General features: G+C 41.8%; 1 protein-coding gene across 1 annotated transcript; it reads right to left on the minus strand.

Annotated features, from left to right (window-relative positions):
* Nucleotides 1-1051: 1051 nt before the first annotated feature.
* SMIM13 (small integral membrane protein 13) lies at nt 1052-21488 on the minus strand. The gene is made up of 2 exons (XM_035560265.2): nt 21290-21488; nt 1052-4710 (listed from the first exon to the last, which is right to left on the minus strand). Exons 1-2 carry the CDS (start codon nt 21363-21365, stop codon nt 4517-4519), a joined length of 270 nt encoding a protein of 89 aa, XP_035416158.1. The 5' UTR covers nt 21366-21488; the 3' UTR covers nt 1052-4516.
* Between the last annotated feature and the right edge of the window lie 2422 nt (nt 21489-23910).

Raw genomic sequence — 23910 nt, forward strand, 5'->3', positions numbered from 1 at the left:
CACGAATTTCTGGTCTACATGAAGAGTACAGCAATATACAAGTCTTTTAAGTTTTGATATGAAACCCAGCATCCTTACACTACCCACTCCCAGTCTAATCCTAGGTAAAAGTCTTCACATAGGTTTAACCAAGGCCACATAGGTATAACCAAGGCAAGATGAAACCCAGCTTGTTTTACAAAGGCTACCTGATCTCCTTGTGTTGGATAAAGGCCATGAAAACCTCAAGGAATGCACACAAGTACCTGTGTGGAAGGAGCACTGCCGGCAATGATGGCCTGCTAGGGAGCTTGGGGCAAAGCAGAATTACACAGCAGCAGCTTTAGTTATCTTCCTGGAGCAGACCGTTACGTGTTTCCTTGTGGTCAGCACCAAGCAGAACAGCAAGCAGGTGCTCTATGAACATCTGATACTTGTAAACAATCACGTATCACTCCCACCTACATCTAACCCCCCTTCACAAACACACCCCTATCTACAACTCAGACTTTTTGAAGTCAAAAAACCCTCAAGTGCTCAAGTTACCTAATGCCATAGCATTTTACTGTACTCTGTTAGTAGGCCCTTTCTGCAAATGAGAAGAGTAGGACAACAGCAGAACATCTCATTCTCGCAATATTAAAGGGATTTTATGGCAACAAACACTCAGGACTCAACATGTGCATTTTACTTAACAGAAGCAATCAGGGAGAAAGCACACACATTTTCTTCTCCTGTACAACATCCTCAATTCCAAACCATTAGAACTTCCTACTTTAAATCAGTAACCAATCTTTAAAGTACCAATAACAAAGGAAAGAGGAGTTGTTTTATTTAATTGCTAAAATCGAAAGACAGCTTTCAAGAGCAATGCAGAAAAATCATCTGTAATAACAATTGACCTAAAAGATACATACTAACCTGGCTTTTAGGATGAAATCATCTGTAGGTACTATGCCAGCTAGAATCTGACTTCTCAGAAGTTCTCTTTTGTAGTGTTGTACACTCATATTAAGTCTTATTCTAAAGAAAAAAATCCCATTCCAAAGAGAGCCAGAAACCCACGCAGATCAAGTATTTGCAACAAGTCTGGTTATTTTATTTTTTATCTGTGCAGTCAGTTAAAACAACAGCTAAACAGATGAAAACAGAAAACCACAGAAGCTTTAGGTACAGTATCTTAACACTGAAGAAGCAAATGACCACATTAAACACTTTTATGCTGGTCATTTCCAAACAAGACAGAATTACATACACAGGTATACATACACAGTGTAAAACCTGATGTTAAGCAGCAAGTTGCTCACGAGTTGCAGCACGGTATATGGCATTTACTGCAAACAGCTACAGCAGCAGTGCTCAGTGTATGAACTGCATAGAATTAACCTTACAGGCAAACATTAGATAGATCACCACTATAACAACCTTAGTGGCTCCCTAACAGGTCTGAATTACGCAATTCAGCAACAATTGTCTATACTCTGCTATTTTAACAATAGGTTTTCTATATTCTTTCACCACTCTGTACTATATTTGTTCCAGCCTTCCTGGCAGTAAGCGTTTTCAATAAACTAATTACATACAATGCAAGTAATCACTGCTTATTCAAAAGTTACATGGCCCCTGCAACAAAAGTGATATGGATATATTTAAAATAACCAACCCAAAGTACATTCAATAGAATGGCTGCAGCAATAAGGCAATGAACAGTTTTGAAAATAGCTCCTACTAAACAAAACAAGACCAACCACATAACATGTTGTCTTCATAAGGTTTCAGACCTGAATAGGTCATTTCAAAGTTAAGTGCTTATCCACCAGTAACAGTTCAGAAGTACACTGGTAAAAATATTCAAAGACATGAGTATATTGGACTGCCAGCAATCACAACCCAGGTCTTATCATGAGTATGCTTGCACACACACAGCTTCATTTTTACAGGTTTGCATGAATTGCCCTGCACAGAGATTTTACTACAGACTCTCAGGAAAAACTGTATATTGACTGAAGATACCAGTATTATAAAATTCTTCCTAACCTCGTAATATAAGCCTCTGGCCTGCTACTAGTAAGATCACAAATGTTATACACTAAGCAGATAGTGTTATTGACAGCTATGTCACAGCAACTTTAAAAAAATAGCATCAGCTGTTTAAAAGAGACTGAAAATAATTTTGGGGAGTGAAATGTACACTTACAATCTGCAAATAAGGGAACTGTTTGGCTAGAGCAGCTGAACTACACAGCGATTCTACACCCATTAGCTTTAAACTACCATCTAACTGCATATTTAATCAGTGTCAACATTCAAACCTGCATGGATCTTCTTTCATTAACTTGCCCTGGAGTCTTGATTCTTGCACCTTTAGAACTACTCTGGATAGCTACATATATCACTGTAACTTTGCATTTCTTCACAGCTACCAGAAGCAGAGACTGAGTTAACTGTTCCTTATCTCAGATGGAGATATTACAAGCATAAGCATTTTGCCATCTTCAGTGGATTTATGTCTAGGCAAAATTAAAGTGGAGTGTCAATATTCTACATCAGGACAAAAAAAAAAATTCTTTGTTTGTAAGCCCATATTAGCAAAGCTCCAAGACAGAGATGCTAAACATTTTTCTTCAGAGAAATGCTCCAGGATTTGGCTAGTACTCTCATCATGTGAAAAAGACATACAGACACAAGAATATTGTGACATTAAGTTGTGCAATGCAATCAACTGAAAGCAACAAGGAAAAGAACCTGACCGCTTTTGCTCAGTTTGAGTAAACGGGAATTTTACTAGCGAAGAAAATATTAGGAATTCCCTTGTCAGCAGTCAGGATAGAGGAAGGAGACTTATTATATTTCTGCATGTGTTTCAAGGATATGTGCACTGTCTAGTCATGCTTTAAAGTATAACCCTGTGATACAAAGCATGCTTATACGTACATGTTAGTAACTAAAACAATGACTTTCAGGTTCCAAAGGAAGGTCCAGGCTGATCTTACATATCTTAATGCTCAAGCATCCAAGTCATTTATAAGGTGAATACTCTCAGTAACTTTCAAACAGTATTCAGAGATGACAAATTAAAACAAAGGCACCAAAGAAGTGCTCTTTTCCCAGAAGTAGGTCTACTTAATGAAAAGCCTAAACGTTGCTGCTTTTAGCTGCATAAGTGAACCAAAACCACAAGTTTGGAAGTTACAGGTTTAAACTTCATAACAGCTGCAAGTACAAGATCAATTTTGTAGTCCTGTTTAACAGTTTTTGTTGTTGTTGTTGTTTTTGTGTTTAATACAATGAACAGTGATCCAAACAATACCACATATCCAGGTTCTGAGAGAAAACTGAGGCTGTTCATGAAATAGACATTTTGATTGTTCCCCCCACCATGCACACGGAGGTAGAACATGCATGGTCCTCTTCTTCCCAAAGATCTCACGCATCAGTCTTCAGAGTGGCTAGATAAACAGAACTGGAGCTCTTAATTCTGAACTGAAGCGTCAGAATAACTGCATAACTCATTCTCAAAAACCAGGAGCTCATTACTGGTAAAGATCAGCAAGTCCTCCACCAAACATGAGGTACCAAATTCATTAAATTCATTGCTGTAACACTATCAAAGTGTTAGAGTGACGTCTACCAAACTGGTCAGAATGCCTTCACTGGTTCCAGAGAAAAAGTTAGGTCTGGTACCAAATACCTGATGTAAGAGTGTTCAAGGTGAGCTAGAAAAGTACTTAGTATTCAAGAGCCAAAGATGACACTTCAGATTACTAAACCGTAGGTACATAACCTAGGCATCTTCCCCTCTCCAACATAAGTTGGACTTGGAGTAGAGGTTCAGGAAGAACATACAGAAATCTATCACGATTGTTCTACCTGTAACCGTTCTTATGCCAAAAGCAAGAAAACAAATCTTATGACCCGATTCCTTTTCTGCCTTATTTTAAGGAAACAATTAAAACCTCCCATGTTCACCTAATATTGGTTTTTCATATTTCATTTATACTTATATAGAGATAAGAAAATAACAGTTTCACTTCAGAATACTTTCTAAAGCAGGATATTCTTTCAACTGTTTTTCAAGTTCACATGCATTCTCAAGGTTGAAAAGAATATACATTCATATATAGCTAAAGAAATAAAACTCAATTTCACTACATGTAGTTGCAGTGCTGTAAAGAAAAAATAATTTAGAAACCATTTCAACTCTGAAACATTTATTATGTTCAGACAAATGCAAAGGCTAAGCCTATGGTCCAGGACCTGTTTTTCATCCGTGCACAGGGACCGGAGCTACAGCAGCTCAGCATTTTTCTGATGGAGATCCCTCTCCACCCCTCATTTCTTACAGTACTCTATGACTTGCTGCTGAAGCTCTCCCTGAACCTCTACCGAAGTAGCAAGTATTGACAGTTCCAAAGCAAAGGTCCACAGGTATTAATATTACCTCTTAGGTCAGTTTTTCATTACGGTCAAGCCATTGAACAACACAGCGCAGAGGTGCTTAACCATTCATAGTTAGCCAGAAGTTCAATGTAGTATTTTAAGTTGTTTCTTCTGCGGGTGCCCTTCGCTGTCGAGCAGATTTCTGTCTACTTCTCTGTGGTGAGGGTGGAGTCTCCTGTTCAGCTTCTGTCTCTGCAGGCTCGTTGTCCCCCTGCTGGGACCCCGTATCACCTATCAATTCTCTCAGGAATTTGAACTTAGACAAAAACAATTGCCAGACCACATACCAGCCTGCAGGAGACAAAGAAAAAAGGTACCACTTAGTTACTTCACACACATCGATAGGCAGCTCTCAGGCAAAACACAACAGAAAAAGGAGAAAAAAATAATCAAGTGCCACCTTGCTTACTCTTAACCCCAGCATCCCTCCCTCCCCCTCCACACCCACTCACCCCTTTTCACAGTCCTGTAAGCAACTATTCAGCTTGATCAAGTTTGCCCTCATCCAGAAGCAAATATTCTAAGCTCCAGGCAAGAACCTGAACATATTCTTAATTGCAGTGCCACAGCAAACAATAAGCAGGCGATTACACCAGTGCAAAGGCATGGACCTTAGCTGGCAGGAGAAAAGGAACTTCTGTGGTTACATCTAAAGCAAGGCAACAGGATTCAATAGGTAGGCACCGTAAAAAAGTAGCAGTGGGGTTCCTATGCTCCCTCAGCAAACACATCACACTCAGGACAAACCACCTTTTAAAAGCTGCATTACATTAGGCACACTTGGAGACTTAATGCCATGTTTTACATTAAATACATAACTTCCTTATCATAATTCACTAAAAGACAACATCCTCCAAATTCAGTGTTTTCTCACCACACCAAAGTTCCATTAAAGTAAAATTAACATTACCAGGTAAATTTGTATAACATTTAGTTCTACTCCAATGCAGAAACGTTCTTGGTCTCAAAACCACACAAGTGAATTTTTCAGCTGAGAGAGTCACATTTCTAGAATCTCTAAAATATTTAAAATCCACCACCTCCTTGCTCTTAAGTCAGCGTTTCCAGAACAGATAGCCAACATTTACAAAAGCAGATGTATTTTTATCTAAACCTAACCCAGAACCTTCTTTATAAAATTCTCATTTATCTAAGCACTTTGATAAAGAGAGGCTGGAGCTGTACCAAGCTGAGAACTAGTTATCCCATTCCCTCTAGCTGGCCAGTCAAGTTTCATTATCTACAGCTTAGAAGTGTCACTTAGCTGTGTATTTCACAGATAAGTAGGATAAAATTGGAGCTGTGATCCAAAGGCATATGCTATATATAAGCAACATTTGCAATATCAAAACCATTTATCTCAGTCAGAGCTATAAATTAACACTCCTTTTCCCAATCTGAAGGTTTTGCCATTCAAGCCTGTACTGCTGACACCTGCAAATATTAGCAGCCCTATTTTGCACAACTAGGGAAAGCTGTTCCCCCAGCAACAGAGCTGTCAGCAGAAACAGATTTCTGAGCATGGACAACAGGCATATTAAGCAAGGTGAAACACTAACAAGTGGCACTTGTGTAACCACAGCACCTGTATTTTTCTCCCTCTTCTGTCACTGGAGTCAGGACAAGGTGAAAGAGCCATTACTTAGGACAAAGCAAGACCCCACCCGTCCCCTCTGTCCTAGAATACTCTTCTCATCCTGTAGACTTTTAATTTCCAGAACTTCTCTGCTACCAGGGTCAGCTAGAGGAAGGCATGACTACCTTTTAAGATCCAACTTAATTCCCAAGGCCTACTCCAAGTATTTCCTTTTCCATTAACATCTAAAACTTTAAATGATTTGTGAATAAATTGAATCTGATGTCTCACAAATACTTTAAAACCCCTGTATCTATAAAAGAAAAATGAAAATGGCTCTTTTATTGTGTTTTTGCATATCTAGAGGTAAAAATTACCTCTACTTCTGAAGATTGTTCCCATTGAGTGGTATTTAAGGTCTCTGGGATCTACAATATTTTGTCAACTTCGAAGACCATAAATCGATCCATTTTTCTCATGGCTCTAAACCTCATTAAAAAAAAGTAATCAAATCTCCAAAAGCCATGCTCACTTCCAGTCTGCACGGGAAAGAAAACAAAATATTCCCAATGAATACAGGAAAGGTGAAAGTGAGACCTGAGCAGAATATTACAAACTGTTACAAGCGTCTTCAACTCCACAGTTTGCTGAGAGATGAAATTTGGGAGACTGAACTGAGAAGTGCATGAAAAGCATGCAGAGTGTTCTATCACGTTCACTTAAGGAGATGGGGACAGAGGGTGCATGAAGCTCTCAGCCACAACTTGCCTTTTTCAAAAGGTCCTTCCTAAAATACCTTCAAGTGAATTCATGTCAGATACATACATTACTTCCAGAGAACACCCCAAGGAAGAAAAAGCCAAAATATTCAGGGCCTCCCCCAAAATAAAGTTGTAGGACACTTGACAGAAGCACCGGAGTATATTTGATATAAACAAACAGGTCAGTAAGTGAGGTATTTAACTTTGGCTGGGTAAAGAGCTTCATATGCTTCCTTTATCACTGCAAACAGGCCACTTACACAGAATTACAACCTGGACAAAAGCAAACACTGAACTGAAGGCCGTTACAACCAACCTGACCAGCAGGACCAGGCAGATGTGCGCCACAATGCAGTGCATTGAAAACAGAATTACAAGAGGCTTACCCACTGACAGTGGGAGGGGCAACTGGGCTCAGGAGTTGTAAAAATAAGTTCAGGTTTACCCTGTCTCTGCCATGTCACCATCCATTGCTGCCTCCTGGTCTTCTTCTCTGATCTTCCTCCCGGTACGGTGCTCCCCTGGAGGCACATCCCTCCTCACATGCACCCCAGCTGGTTCCACATGAAAGACTCCCCAGATATGCCAAACTACACCACAGACACCGTGGTATAAGGTAATCAAGGTAGAAAGATTCCTTTCCTTCACTTGTTCTCATCACAGTACCAACTTGGATGGAAAGTTTTTTTAAAACATCCCCCAAACACTCATCTGAATCCAGTTAAAGCTGCCTCTTCAGCTGAGACTCCCTGTCGCCTCGCAGTTACCAAACACTCCAATAAAACTTCTCAGAAATAACCAGACTACTAAAGAATTGAAGCAAGTTGCTCAGGGCAAAAGAGACTCTCTCCAGCAACAGTATTGAGTAAATACACTATTAAACAACAACAAAAAAAAACAAAACACAAAACAAACAAAAAAAAGACAAAGCCTGGAGGCAGATTCGAAGTACCAAGTTACTTTCAAATGAGATGGCAATGCATCTTTTACCAATTTTTAAGCCTCTTAAGAACACTGCAAAATTGTAACCCCATACTTTTTAACTGTCAACTACAGAGTGCATTTAGTGTATTTTATTTTTTTTAAACAAGAATGGACAGAAAGCCCACTCTCCTATTATGCATCTCAGCTTTGCCACTATTTTGCTATAGAGCCGATGCCAGGCAGGTAGTTGGCACCACCAGTTTGCATCTAAGAAGTTTCCAGTCTGTTCAGGCCACTCAAAGAAGTCCTACTGGTTCATCTCCACACACAAAATACTTGATTGGAATCAGTCTTGTCTTCTTTAGCCATTTGCTTTGCCTTTTTGAGTCGTTCTCAGCTTGGTTGAATCTGTGACAGTCAAACAGCACTGGCACAATACATCTTCAGCCAACTAGCAGGGATGACATGCCACACTAACACGTAATATTTTACCCTAACCGGTGAAAGAAGCTGCTCTCCAAGAAGCAAGCTAGGACAAGGGTACACCACTGCAACACACAGCAGGGGTTCCAGTTCTCGGTACAGCAGATACCCAAATCCAGAGAGCCTGGAAAGTCTGTCTGCTGCAACCATTATTCAGCATTTAGGCAAAGTAGCAGCTTCCAACCTCTATAGAGTTGTAAGCTGGGAGCCACTTAAAATGCCACGGCTAGGTGCCAGCCAGAGACATTTAAGCCATGCTTGGCATTGTGCCATCAGTATGTCACCCCTCCTACAAACGGTGATGCAATTTGTTTGCAAAGATGGGACCGTGACTCAAAGGCTCATTTACTGACTCAAAAGCATGTATCATCTTTGCAATAAAGCTGTCATGACAACTTTAATTTGACCGCGTTTCAATAAAGCTACCTTTTCTGTTACCTCCCATACTGACTCCTAGTTCTTTGTAAAGGGGAAAGAATCAAAGCAATCTGATGCTACATTACTCCCCCTCACGTGCTCACGGGCACAAGTCTCGGGTCCGTAACTTTCATTCACCTTATGTTGGCATGTAAACAAACAGCGGGAGGATTTTCTTTACTGGAACACATTTTCCTCTTCCATTTGAATAAGGAAGATAAGCACAAAAAGCCAAAACAGGGATAATGTGGAATGCTGGTGTAAAATAAACTGAATTTTCTTATGCAAAACATACATTGGTCCAAGAAAGGAAGGAAGGTGACGCGGTAACAGTGCAAGAGTTACTTGCTTGTATTCAAACACTGAAGTGCCCACTGTGATAAATTAGCGGGTGTTTGTTCATTGTCTCTAAAAGGAATGCAGAGAATATACTGAGAAGATAAGGTTTCACAATTTATGGCCTTGTTAAGGGGGAGGATTAAGAAAGTAGATAGTGGGGAAGGGGGTGCTGGGCAAACATCCTTGATGAAATAAAGACTCTGTGATTGCAAGGCATCGCTCCACTACCCCCTTTCCTGAGCACGAGCATAACGCGTGAACACAGAGAGGAGCGACGACCCCCCCCAACAACGGACTGCGCAGCCTCAAGAGATTCAACAGGAACTTGGATGCTATAAAACAGCGATGCGAAAAAAGGAAAGTTGCGTGCCGTGGCGGAGCGGAGACTCCCTGGCCGCCCAGCGCTGTTTCGCTTGTGCCTGCTTACTTAATTAATAAAATATTTTTGATAGACCAGAAAATTGCGTGGTCTCACTTATGACAATTTTGGTGCCGTGACTCGGATGAAGGCGGATTGACTGGGGATCCTTTCGGGGGAGGCGCCCCGCCGGTTTCGGCGGCCCCTGGAACGGAAAGCCTCACTCGAGCCCTTCACTGACGAATCCTAAAATTAGGCACAAGCAAATAAAAACCGGTAACCCCAAGCAATCTTTGTGCACGAAGACCGAACGAAGACCCACGGGGTGGGTAAGTATAGGCCGGTGATCTGTTCGGTTGGGGTTGGGAATCCCGGAACACGACATATGAGACGTCCAAGTGCGGACGAAGCGAGTGTGGACCCCTCGGTAGTGCGGTTCCCATATCCCGCGAGGGACTGGGCCACGAAAAGGGGGAAGCGTTTTGTGTGCGTGTGAGTGAAGGTGTTCCGGAAGATGGGGCAGAAGAAAAGTAAGCCTTCTGGCCTCATGGGAAGGGAATCTAGTGGTATAGGGATACCCTCTATTCCCTCTGATAGTCCATTAGGAGTAATGATTAAACATTGGAGTGATTCCCCTTCTAGGCAGGGAAAGAGCAAAGTTAAAATGATTTATTATTGTATTGAAGTATGGGGCAATAAGCCAATAAAAGGGGACAGCGTTTTCTGGCCCCCATTTGGCTCTTTCGAGGATTGGATATGCCAAGCCTTAAATATTTACGTAAACTCCAAGGAGCCCTTTAGCCCGGAGGAAAGTGAGTATGCGCACCTCTGGATAAATTCAGATACAAGGACGCAATTATACCCTCTAAAAGAAAAAGGAGGGCGGGATAAAAAGAGGAAAGACTTAGAAGTTCCAGCACCACCCCCGCCCTATGTTCCACCGCCTGCACCGACGGCCCCCGTCCTTAATGGACCCTCTGAGTCAACAGTATCAGGAGAATCAGAATCAGATCATGAAGCACAAGGGCCAGTAACAAGAAGCAGGACAAGAAGTCAAAAATCTGACCTAAAGGAAGGATTATATCCCCTGCGGGAAATAGCAATGGGAGGACCCCAGCCAGGAATGGGGTATGTGGCTGTTCCCCTTAATTCAGGGGATGTCAGAGATTTTAAGAAGGAGATGGGAAATTTATTAGAGGACCCACTGGGAGTAGCCGAGAAAGTGGATCAATTCTTGGGTCCAAATATATATACCTGGGAAGAATTACAATCTATCCTGGGAATCCTCTTTACATCAGAGGAGAGAGGAACGGTTAGGCGTGCTGGTATGCGAATTTGGGATCAGCAGCACCAACAAGGCCCGGCTGCAGATATTAAATGGCCAGTGCAGCCGCCAAATTGGAATAATCAAGATCCCGTACATAGAGGTCATATGCAAGACCTGAGAACTATCATAATTCAAGGAATACGGGAATCGGTCCCTAGAGGACAAAATGTAAATAAAGCCTTCAATGAGCAACAAAAGAAGGATGAAACCCCGACAGAATGGTTAGAAAGACTGCGAAAAAACTTGCAGTTATACAGTGGCTTAGATCCTGGAACCCCAGTTGGGGAGGCGTTGCTCAAGGCCCAGTTTGTAGCAAAAGCATGGATAGACATTAGGAGAAAATTAGAAAAAAACAGAGGATCGGCAGGACAAAGGGTTGGATGAACTCCTGAGGGAAGCACAGAAGGCATATGTTCGTAGGGAGGATGAGAAGGAGTGGAAACGAGTACGTATGATGGTGGCAGTGGTACGAGAGGGACAGAGAGGGGTCGGGCCGAATCGAGGGTTTGGTCCCATGAATGGAAAATTCAGAAAGAGAAGAGTGGCCAGGAACAAAGAAATGTGATCTGCTTTTACTGTAATAAAAGGGGTCACATGAAAAGGGAGTGCAGACAAAGAAAGGAAGATGAGAAGATGTTTAAGAGTGAATAGGGGTGTCAGGGGCTCTATTTGCTGGGGACCTGAGATAAAAGCGAGCCCTTGATAAAACTGAAAGTAGGTCCCCAGCATGAGGAAGTAGAATTCCTCATAGATACAGGGGCTGAAAGATCAACAGTCCAAACCTTACCCACTGGATGTAGGGCCTCTGCAGAAAAAGTACAAGTGATTGGAGCAAAGGGGGAGCCTTTTGGGGTCCCTGTTATAAAAGAAGTAACCATAGAATCTGATTCTAAAGCGAGTGAGGGATCTCTGCTCCTAGTACCAGAGGCCGAATATAATTTGTTAGGTAGGGACTTAATAATAGAGTTAGGGATAGGGTTAGAAGTGATAAGTAGAAGGTTAGAAATTAAGCTGTGCCCGCTTCGAGTGGAAGACAAAGCAAATATTGATCCTGGGGTCTGGTATACCTCAGAGAGCGTGGGAAAATTAAATATTAGACCTTTCAAAGTGACCATAAACAAACCAGAAATACCAGTTAGGGTGAAACAATACCCCCTTTCAGAAGAAGGTAGGAGAGGGTTAAAACCCGAAATCCAAAGGTTATTACAGCAAGGGCTATTGGAGCCCTGTATGTCCTCTTTCAACACTCCCATCTTACCAGTAAAGAAGAAAGACGGTAAATATAGATTAGTACATGACTTAAGGGAAATTAATAAAAGAACCGTTACCAGGTTCCCAGTGGTGGCAAACCCACACACCCTGTTAAGCCAACTGCATCCAGACGACCGATGGTGTAGCGTAATCGATCTGAAAGATGCATTTTGGGCGTGCCCCCTGGACGAAAAATCTAGGGACTATTTTGCATTCGAATGGGAAGACCCAGATACACATAGAAAACAACAATTAAGGTGGACAGTTTTGCCTCAGGGTTTTACGGAATCTCCAAACCTGTTTGGGCAGGCCCTGGAGCAAATTTTACAAGAGTTTAACAGGACACCTGGCACAACGATGATTCAATATGTGGACGATCTGCTACTAGCAGCAAAAGATGAGGATGCTGTAAGACAAGCAAGTATCAGCTTGCTGAATTTTCTGGGGTCACAAGGATTAAAGGTTTCAAAGTCAAAGTTGCAGTTTGTAGAAGAGGAAGTAAAATACTTAGGTCATTTATTAAATAAAGGGACGAAGAAATTAGATCCTGAAAGGGTTAAAGGAATTCTAGGAATAAAAGCCCCAACTACTAAAAGACAGGTACGACAATTGCTAGGGCTGACCGGATGCTGTAGACAATGGATAGAAGATTATAGTGGGAAGGTTAAATTTTTGTACAATAAGCTGAATAAGGACGGATTACTCAAATGGACAAAAGATGATGAGGAGCAATTAGAGAAATTAAAGGAAGAACTTATGCATCCACCAGTTTTGAGTTTTCCAGAGTTAAAGAAACCATTTTTCCTGTTTGTGAATAGCACCGAAGGGACTGCCTACGGTGTGCTTGCCCAAGAGTGGGCAGACAGTAAAAAACCGGTGGCCTATTTATCCAAACTGCTAGACCCCGTTAGTAGAGGTTGGCCTAGCTGTTTGCAAGTTGTGGTGGCAGCTGCCCTATTAGTGGAGGAAGCTCAAAAGATTATGTTTGGGGGAGAAATCAGGGTTATATCCCCCCACAATATACGTGGAGTGCTGCAACAAAAAGCTGAAAAGTGGATCACAGATGCAAGGCTGCTGAAATATGAAGGAATTTTGATATCTTCACCCAAATTAACACTAGAAACAACCTCAGTACAGAACCCTGCTCAATTTCTTTATGGTGAATCGAGAGAGAAGCTCGAACATGATTGTCTTAGAAATATAGAAGAACAGGTAAAATTAAGACCTGACTTAGAAGATGTGGAATTACCCTCAGGGGAGCAGATATACGTGGATGGATCCTCAAGGGTAATTAAAGGTAAAAGAAAATCGGGATACGCATTGGTTAATGGAAAAACATTCGAGGTAATAGAATCAGGCCCTTTGAGTCCAAGTTGGTCAGCACAGGCCTGCGAGTTGTATGCTATGTTAAGGGCTCTAAAGTTGTTAAAAAATAAAAGCGGAACAATATATACAGATTCAAAATATGCATATGGAATAATCCATACATTTGGAAAAATATGGGAAGAAAGGGGACTAATTAATTCTCAAGGAAAAGGACTGATTCACGAGGAACTAATTATCCAAGTTTTACAAGCTGTAAGGGAACCAAAAAACATTGCTGTGGTACATGTCAAGGGACATCAGAAGGGAACAAACCCTCAAATGAGGGGAAATAATTTGGCAGACCAGGAGGCAAAACGAGCAGCACTCATGTGTGTATATGAAATAGCTAAGAGGGCGGACTGTCCGAGTTGCGGCAGGGGGAAGGATTTAAAGAAATTCCCCTGCTATGATTGCTGGAGCGAGTGGGGAGTCGAGGGAATAGAGTGCAACTGCTCTGAAAAAGAAACACCTCCTTACAAAAATTGTTACAAGTGTGGACCGGCTCAATCGCTGTGGTCGAATGGGCCTATTCCGCTCCCATTGCTCTGCTTTACTGCTGTAGAAAAGCAGAAAATGAAACAGATGGGAATAAGGGAAACTGAAAAAGGAGAATGGGTCCTTACCGATGGGCATAAGGTAATACTGAAAGCAATGGCTCTGAGGGTGCTACAGAGACTACATGAGCGTACACACTGGGGTACTCAGGCGTTGGTAGATCAATTTGCTACAAATTACATGTGTATAGGGGTATATAACATAGCAAAAAGAATTGTGAATGACTGCATAACTTGCCGGAGGGTAAATGCTCAGCACATGCGGAGAAGAGTTCCCGGTGGACGGGAATTGGCTCACCGATCTTTTGCAAAAATTCAATTGGACTTCACTGAACTTCCAAAAACAGGAAGATATAAATATTTATTGGTCATTATAGACCACTTCACTAATTTTGTTGAAGCATTTCCTGCGGTAAGAGCTACCGCGCAAACCGTGGTGAGAATATTGTTAGAAAATATAATTCCCCGATATGGGATTGTGGAAACAATTGACTCTGCCAGGGGACCACATTTTGTATCTAAGATATCCCGTGATACTATGAAAGCTTTGGGAATCAATTGGGAATATCATACTCCCTGGCATCCTCAAAGTTCAGGAAAAGTAGAACGAATGAATGGGGAAATTAAAAGGCAACTGACTAAGCTGATGCTAGAAACAAAGGCTTCCTGGATAAAATGCTTGCCACTAGCTTTGCTAAATATACGCACCCAACCCAGGACCGATCTGGGAATCTCGCCCTTTGAAATGCTGTATGGCATGCCTTATGATTTGGAAGTACCCCCTGATCACCCCCATTTGCAAGATGCCCAATTAAAACCCTATCTAATACAATTAATGAATAGGCGCAAGGAACTGCAGAAAAAGGGCCTAGTTGCACAGCGTCCCCCGCTGGACATGATAATACATAAAATACGACCGGAGATAAAGTCCTGGTAAAGACATGGAAAGAAGTTTCACTGACACCACAATGGGAAGGTCCCTATGTTGTTCTGCTCACTACAGAAACTGCTGTTCGAACTGCGGAAAAGGGATGGACACACGCCAGCCGCATTAAGGGACCCATCCGCGATGAAAAGTGGGAGGTTACTCCGGGAACTGAGGATCTGAAGCTCACCTTGCGACGGACCCGATAAGTATTGTGGGTTAAGGCAAAGGCCCTCCCCTGAAGAACACTACTGCTGCCGAGAAGAACTAAGACCTCGTAGTTGGTTGCAACCCAACTGACGAGCAAGGCAGAGGAGTGAATTAGTGGGGAAAAATGGGTCTTGGCCATTCCAATTGGTATTTAGGGGTCCTTGCAGTGATCACCTCCTGCATAGCGACTCAACACCACCCACACCAGCCTTTCCAGTGGAGTCTGATAAGAGGGGAAGACACCACTATGGTACAACAAATCGTTACGGCTGGTGCCCCCAGTTTTAAGACAGACCTTTGCAAAATAACAACCGTAGAACCGTGCAATAATCGATCAGATTTCTATCTTTGTCCAGCCTCCCATCCGGGAAAAGGTTACTGTAATGCCCCAGCTCAGTATTTTTGCGCTTCCTGGGGATGTGAGACTATTGCCTCAGCAGGGAATCCAGGTGGGGAAAAAGACAAATATTTAGCTGTCCAATTTGGACCTAAGGGCTGTATAAACCGCAGAGTAGCAAGGGGGATTCGTGGGGCTCCCCTCGTTGGGGGAAATTGCACATTTTTATGGATAAATGTAACTAACCCTATGGATCAGGGATGGATTTTTGGAAGAACTTGGGGAATACGATATTATGAGCATGGGGGCGACAGAGGAGGATTTATTCTAATTAAGAAAAATAGGTTACCAGAGGCACCGCGACCCGTGGGGTCCAACCGAAGTTTGGGACCACTTTATACGGTGCCCCACCCCACACAATCTAGCAAAAGCATGAGTGTGACCGAAACAACATCCTCTGTGACCCAATTCCCTAGTGTTACAGAGGGAGATATGGTTGCCCCTATAAGTGGCATGTGGAAAGTCATAAATGCTAGTTTCCAAGTGCTTAATCAAACCAACCCGGACGTAACAAGAGGGTGTTGGCTATGTGTTAGTATTAGGCCTCCGTACTACGAAGCAATAGGGGATATGGGGACCCCTGAGTATTCGAACGAAACTAGTCCCTACAAATGTAGCTGGGGACAGGAGGTTGGGATAACGCTAACTCAGATTACAGGAAAAGGTAGATGTGTAGGGACAGTTCCAAAAGGGAAAAAGGATTTATGTAATATTACTGAAAATGGGTATCAGTCACATAACTGGTTAATTCCTGCAAAGAACACTAGATGGGTATGTTCGTCTTTAGGGGTAACACCATGTCTATCTTTAAAATTGTTTAACTCTTCACATGATTTTTGTGTACAGGTAGTAATTATACCTAGGATTCTTTACCATTCTGAGGAGTATATGTACATCCAACATGCTATGGCAAAAAATCACTTAAGGAGGAGAGAGCCTATTACGGCTCTTACTTTAGCCACTCTGATGATTCTGGGGGCTGCAGGAGCCGGAACTGGAATTACCTCTCTGGTAAAACAAAGCCAAGAATTTACTTCTCTACGCATTGCTGTAGATGAGGATTTGGCCCGTATCGAGCAATCTATATCAGCTTTAGAGAAATCTGTGCGATCCTTATCTGAAGTAGTACTACAAAATCGTAGGGGATTAGATCTGATTTTCCTACAGCAAGGAGGATTGTGTGCAGCCCTACGAGAGGAGTGTTGTGTATATGCTGATCACACTGGAGTAGTGAGGGACACAATGACCAAATTGAGAGAAGGGTTGGAAAAACGAAAAAGGGAAAAATGAAGCCCGCCAGAATTGGTACGAATCCTGGTTTAATTACTCACCTTGGCTTACCACACTGCTATCGACTTTAACAGGACCTTTGCTGCTGCTTATATTAGCATTAACTTTTGGACCATGCATATTTAATCGAGTAATCGCGATTGTAAAAAGCCGATTAGAGGCAGCTCACCTTATGCTTATACGCACCAAATATGAATCTCTTGAACAAGAGGAGGATGACACAGAAACCTTAATGTTGAGCAAACTAGTGCTTCAGAAATTCAATGAACAAAATTTGTTAGAAAAAGGAGGGATTGTGATAAATTAGCGGGTGTTTGTTCATTGTCTCTAAAAGGAATGCAGAGAATATACTGAGAAGATAAGGTTTCACAATTTATGGCCTTGTTAAGGGGGAGGATTAAGAAAGTAGATAGTGGGGAAGGGGGTGCTGGGCAAACATCCTTGATGAAATAAAGACTCTGTGATCGCAAGGCATCGCTTCACTACCCCCTTTCCTGAGCACGAGCATAACGCATGAACACTGAGAGAGGAGCGACGACCCCTCCCAACAACGGACTGCGCAGCCTCAAGAGATTCAACAGGAACTTGGATGCTATAAAACAGCGATGCGAAAAAAGGAAAGTTGCGTGCCGTGGCGGAGCGGAGACTCCCTGGCCGCCCAGCGCTGTTTCGCTTGTGCCTGCTTACTTAATTAATAAAATATTTTTGATAGACCAGAAAATTGCGTGGTCTCACTTATGACACCCACCGCATAAAATCTTAACAGCTACAGATGGGGAAAAAAAAAAAACACACAGCTCTAGAGCCTAAACTGAAATTTGGGAGAACAAGGTTCTATGACAGGCAAATCACTTTAACGCTGTGCCTTTTTAAGGGGCATGTAATGCACTACCCCAGAGAACACCTTTGCTGTCACCTGATGTCTGCTGTCAGTGACACACTGCTTGGGTCTGTGCCGCTCCCTAAGCCTGCTCCTTATTTCACACCAGATCACCTGCTGACTGATGCAAGGAAGCTTGCTCTCTTCCAGTCTTCCATTTTTAACAGTTGTAAATTTCACTTTCAAATGAAAAGGTATTTTCTCTTTATTGCTAGCCTACTCAGGCATGGCTTTCCTCATCTTTTGAGGTATTTCACAAGATTGTCATTTAAGATAGTTACAAAACTGTTTAAACAAAACATTATAGAAGAGTTATTCAGGCAGAATTTAAGGCTCAGATGTTTTCCCATCTGCAAATGAATTCAGACTTGTGAGGCAAACCACACACACTTGTTTCAGCCATCAAAGTTACATTATTTTTGTTTTAAGTTCATGTCTCAAACCCCATCTCATCAGCCTCACCTGCTGAATGAGAAGAACATGCCTATCTCTTCCCCTGAAGGCACTTCTGCACCTTCATCGGACTATATGCATTAATACATTGGGAAAATAAAACAAATACAAAAAGGATAGAATAGAACACCAGCCGAGGTGAACTCATGCACTGCTTACCTCCTTCACTGTGCATAAATCCCTACCAGCAACAAGGAACACACAAAAGCAATGAGACCACGAGAGAAACCAGAGAAAGGAAATCTGAAAAGATGGCTATGAAGTGGAAGGAAGTTACCTTAGGTCCACTTTTAAAAGAGCAATTGAAAACCAGACACGTTTGTAGTCTCTCAATAGTTTCTATGTCAGATGTGCTCAGTTTACAAATAGATTTCACTAGCAGCAAGCCTTCAGTGCTTCCTAACAATTTCAGATTAGGATTGGAAATGGCAATTGCAAGCATCCAGAAGTGTGGCATAATGACCACACAGACACCAGGGTTTCTTTAGGGATCAATAACTTCAGTCATTTTTATTGAGGACAGGCTCCCTTCTTATACCATTGGCTCTACAAGCGGTACTTTCCCACTAGCTACTCATTAGTTAACAACTTTGACCCGCAACAGCAAACACTGAGCCACTTCCATGTCTTAACGGTTGGAGAACAAGCAGTTTGAGACAGCAAGGGTCTCGTGAATCACTTCTCTTTGTTCCTTCTAGCTTGTTTACATTCCTCATGGCTTCATCGTTAGGAGTCTGGTGTTATCACCAACCACGGAGCTTGTCGACCACCATGGCAATACTCCCACACAGAAGCGTTAAACAGAAAAAGAACTCAGATCACTAACTCAGTGTATTTGTATAGACATAAATGCCAAATTCAGGTATAATCATTTGCTTTTCACATTTCTGATAAACTGGTCCTAATAACTTCTGATAAAATTCAATGCACAAACTATCTTTTCACTTCAGAAAAAAAGTAACTGGAAGGAAATTTAACATTATAGGAAGTTTTCACAGCGCTTATCCCATCACATTTGTGATAAGCAACAGAAATTCACAAAATCCTAGGACATCTCCTGGATATTTTAATAGATTGTTCTCTGCAAGCATTCACACCATGAGTCCTTTTACAACCCACTCAAAATCCAAGTAACAGCTCATCAGTCTTTTGACCCTGACAGTCCTCTTCTGAGGCTGTTAAATACCTCTCATCAGATGGCTATAAAATAGTCTTATCAGCTTAAGTTTACTTAAGCTTATATCCGGTCATCCTTGTCTCAAGTTTGTCTATTAACTTGTGTGGCTCACTGACTAGCATTTACTTGTAACCTGGCATACATACAGCACTCATCTCCTTGGGAGACTGACAGGCTCTCTATTTACAAATAGAGACTGACAGGAGCTCTCTATTTACAAATAGAGACCCCCTCAGTACAAAAGTTGATAAGAAACTGCCTATCACAGGCACAAATAATTTGATTGGAGGTAGTTTATACTCATTTTCTCCTAATAGTGGTCTTGACACCACTTTTCCTCAAATAGTTTCCAGTAATAGTCTTGGCACAAGAACTAGAAGTATCCTAGTACTAACTGATTAGTAAATGCTGTGTAAAACTGGGAAAATACCATTACCAATACTATATAAATCATATCAAACCTTACCTAGCCATTTCTGACAGGGTAACAGTTACAGCACCACCTGCACCCTATATAAATGGCAGCTTCCTGCATTTACTACCCTTAAAATCTAGGTACATTTTAGCAATCAATTTATAAGCTCTGATACTGTTAAAAACAAGATACAGAGGACAGATCTGAAGCACAGTGTTCATTAAATCTGAGCGCAGAATACAGAAGTCCAAACTGCGAAGTATTTATAAGCCATTTAAAAATAAAGTTATTAACTACTTTTGCTATTTTTAAGCAAGGAAGTACTAAAGAGAAGTTACCAGGCAAAGTTAAAGAGATCCCTCGGCACTTCACACCGTTTGTCATACAGAGACAAAAGCAGAAACACCTAGGTAAAATGTTTCTGATTTTGAACTGTATGTTGCAAAGTCATTCTTATCCTTCAGCATTACTGATCTCTCACCTGTACTCTGACAGCATGGAAAGCCTAGTAAATACATTGCACCTCCAAAAGACAGAAAGTGGCCAGACAATACCCACCGAAGACATGAAACCCATCTCAGAACAGATATCCACTTGTGTCACTGTTCAGTCTGTGACAATGGACAATAAGGGATACAGGAGAAAAGAGCACAGGAGCAGGGAAAGCTTACAGGGTGCCTCACCTACCCCCAATAATCTGTATTTCAGATGTTCCCTTACTTTAACATTAGTAGTAGGGCTTAAATACGTTGATGGACCTTTCTCCTATGAACTTTAAATGGTAAGTTTTAGAATCCAAAATATTCTTCATGAGCTTGCCATTTTCCCTTTTCTTTGTGTAAAAGAATAATTTTTCCTTTTTTTTTTTTTAAGCCTGATCATTTACCTTGATATACTCCAATTCCTCTGTAACAAGGAAATTGAACAACCATTCCCTGTTCACCTTTTTCACTCTACTCAGTTTTATAACTATCACCTTCCACCATTCAACTGTTTTCCAGGCTAGACAGCTCTAACCAAGTTAGAATCTCTTCATGCAGAAATTACTGCATAGCTCTCACCGTTCTATGCTTTAAAAAAAAAATCTAGATTTTTTTTCTATAAATAAGGTAATGGAAATACACTGAGATACAGGCACGTGATAGATCCCTGTAGCAATATAATGGCATTTTCTATTTATATTAAATGTCTTAACATTTGATTTGCCTATGTTCTTTCTACAAAGAATTAAATGTATTTTAGAAAAATTCTTAGAGTGCCTTGATTTAATCCTCTGTTCAGGATAGTAACAGTTCAGTTTGAACCCTTTAAGTTTCTCCACATGATTTACATATGCATATATCTCTCAGTTCTTATGGGTGTAACTCCATAGATGTTAATACTGGATTTCACCTGCCATTTCATTGTCTAGCCCCTTGATATTACTACATCTTTTTGCAATGCAGTTTTGAGCACAACTTTTTAAAAATGTACTAAACGTCAGCTGAGCGTTCAGGCTACCCACCTTGGTTTTCAAAAAATAAATCCCTTGAGCAGTGAACGCCTGGTGGATTCACATCTCACAGGTCTGCACCACAGCTGGGTTTGGTGGTGGTTATCTTGTATTTTGGGACTGGCTTTTTGAACTCCCAGTCCGATACCCTGGTCACCTCACCCAGCACAGGTCCGGGAGGGTTTTTTTCTCCCCCCTACACCCCAGGCCCGAGTCCCCCCACACCGCAGGGCAAGGCGCCACTAGCCTCTCCGGAGGCACCCCGCGGCCACTCACCGCACAGCATGAAGAGCAGCACACAGGCCAGGGTGGCCACGATCACCAGCAGAGTCAGCCCGATGCTCTGCCACATGCTGCCCGCTCGCCCCTCTCGCAGAGGCCAGCTCCGAGGGGTTGCGGAGCCAGATGGGTCCCCAGCGAGCTGGCGGCTGCAGCGTCGCCTCCCGTCGCTCCACAGAGCGGAGACGAGGCGGGCCTTGAGGGCGGTGCGCAGAGCTCACCGGGAGTCGTAGTTCAGCTCCCGCAGGAATGCGTAGGCCTCTGCGCGGCGCGGACTACAAGTTCCAGCGCACCCCGCAACCTTCAGCGTGTCCTCGCCGCGTGATGGTGTCTCCGCGCCACCGCCAGTAATGGCCGCCCGAGAAGAGTGCGCTGCATTAGCAGCTCTGAGGAGACAGTTCTTCCTCTGCGCTGAGGGAGCCCTTCGTTTTTTTCATTTTATCATCGCTATGCTGGCTTCCCGCTGTTTGATGTGCACGTTACAGCGGTGGTTCAAATTCCACAGGACCTGTGTTGACATGGTGGTGATAACACTGTAGCTGCCTTGTCCTCATAAGGGAAATCGAGGAAATCATAACTGCCAGGAATCATGAGATAAAGGCTATGCTCCTCACCGATACAGCCTCACTGATACAGACTTTAGCACTTTCACCTCTAGCACTGGAAAAAGGTTGTGACTTTCCCTTGTAGCATGGGAGACACCGGCTAATGTTCCTAAAACTACTGAAAACGTGCTTAAATCCACAAGAGCAGAGCTGTGATTGCCCATGAAGATGTCACCATTGCAGTGAGATGTCAAAGAAGGCTAATCCATTTATCCTTTGTGTTTCTTATATGGTTGATTTTAAAATCTCCCCTTTTAAGCGAAGCTAAAGTTCTTGCTTTTCCTGCTCATTGAGTATGTCATGTGCCTCCTCCTTTCAGGAAACCTGTAACCTAAAATTACCTGAACATGCAATCCTCCATTCACATTCTGAAATTTGCTGTCACTTCACCAAATCAGACCAGAGTTCCATCTTCTTGTTTCAGACTTACTCTCGTAACATTCCAGGCCCTGTTTAATACTCTGCCTAACCCACTCATCATGTCTTGCAAGTTTAATTCCACTTTAAACACCTTTTCTGATATTTCTCAATAACTTTGTACTTTATCAATGCCTCCACATCTTTAAATGTCACTCTAATACTAACCTAAGCAGTTGTTACATGCATACTTCTGTAAGGTTTCTTCTGTATTGCAAACAAACAGCAAAGCAATAACAGATACTACTGTATTAGCTTTTGAAAAATAGGTAAGTTCCCTCCTAGCTACAGTGTTGTGTTTCTCTAATTTTTTAGTTTTCACAGAGAGTAAGTTCTCTGGGTATGGAACTGCCACGTTCCTGTAAAGTAGCTGTCATATTTGGGGTCTATTCAAAAATTTCATATACATTATCCTACAGTTTCAAACTGGTTTAGTAATAGTAGTTAATTAATTCACATCCCCGAACCACATCACAGAACCACTCAGCACCCATAACTGAAGAAAAAATTATCTTGGAAAACTATTTTGGAATGAAGTCATTTTGGAGTGAAAAATACATATAACGATACCATCCAAGGCAGTATATTACACAATAAAAATGAAAACAGGAAGCAACTAAATTTCTCATATTACACTGCACAGGAAGAGGGTCTTTTAATCAACATATGTTCAGTTTGGAAATCCTTAATTTTATTTGTTTAAGTGTGTGTTTCTTCAGAAAGTAAAATTTAAATTTGATGCATCTTCGGGCGTGAATTTAAGGCATCTCGAAATGGTAAATGCTCTTAGGTAGTTTAAAAGAACTAGCTCAAAAGCCAAAGCAGATACCAGATTTTGGTTGCTCATACTAACCATTCTAAATCACCTATCTTCTGTTAATTAAAGTGCTCTCAAATTATACTACAAGAAATTTAATTCTCTTATAGAAATAGAAAGGGAAATTTTGACATGAATATCGGAAAAGCTTCCCAACCACAAGACTTTTCAGGTTGAACAATAAACACCAAAAGGAGAGAAATGTCCAACCTAGCAGCTGTTACAGTTTTTGTAAAAAAAAAAAAAAAAAAAAAAAGTGAAGTACTTAAAAACTTTTTTTATCCCACAAAGCAAATGAAGTAAATAGAACAAATGAGCTTCATGAATCATAACTGGCTTAAATCTGAGGCAAACATACAATCCAAAATTTTTCAGAATATCATGATTGAAGCTGAAGCATTTCACCTTCTGCTTAACTTCAACAAGGTTTCTCACCCCGTACACAGATGTCCTAACTACAGGGTTAGCTGAGCAGGATTACCTCCCTGACCTACCAGCAATGTTCTACCTAATGCAGCCCAGGATACCACTCTCCTCTCATCCACTGGGCTAACCACCTCATTGTAGAAGGCTATCAGGTTGATTAGGCATGATTCTCTGTTCTTAAATCCATGCTAACTACTCACGATCATCTTGTCCTTCATGTATGTGGAGACACTTCCACAAAGATTTTCTCCATCGCCTTCCCAAGGTTTGAGATAAGACTGCCTGGCCTGTACTTCTCCAGGTCTTCCTTCCTGAAGATAGGAGTGACATATGCTCTCTTCCAGTCTTCAGGA

Source organism: Cygnus atratus, chromosome 2 (genome assembly GCF_013377495.2).
Source record: "Cygnus atratus isolate AKBS03 ecotype Queensland, Australia chromosome 2, CAtr_DNAZoo_HiC_assembly, whole genome shotgun sequence".
NCBI classification, from domain to species: Eukaryota; Metazoa; Chordata; class Aves; order Anseriformes; family Anatidae; genus Cygnus; species Cygnus atratus.

Excerpts from the sequence above, each read along its gene's own strand:
- SMIM13 (XM_035560265.2), bottom strand. The coding sequence starts at position 21,365 with ATGTGGCAGAGCATCGGGCTGACTCTGCTGGTGATCGTGGCCACCCTG. Across the intron at positions 4,711-21,289 it reads GCTGCTCTTCATGCTGTGCG|GCTGGTATGTGGTCTGGCAA; the intron begins GTGAGTGGCCGC and ends TGTCTCCTGCAG.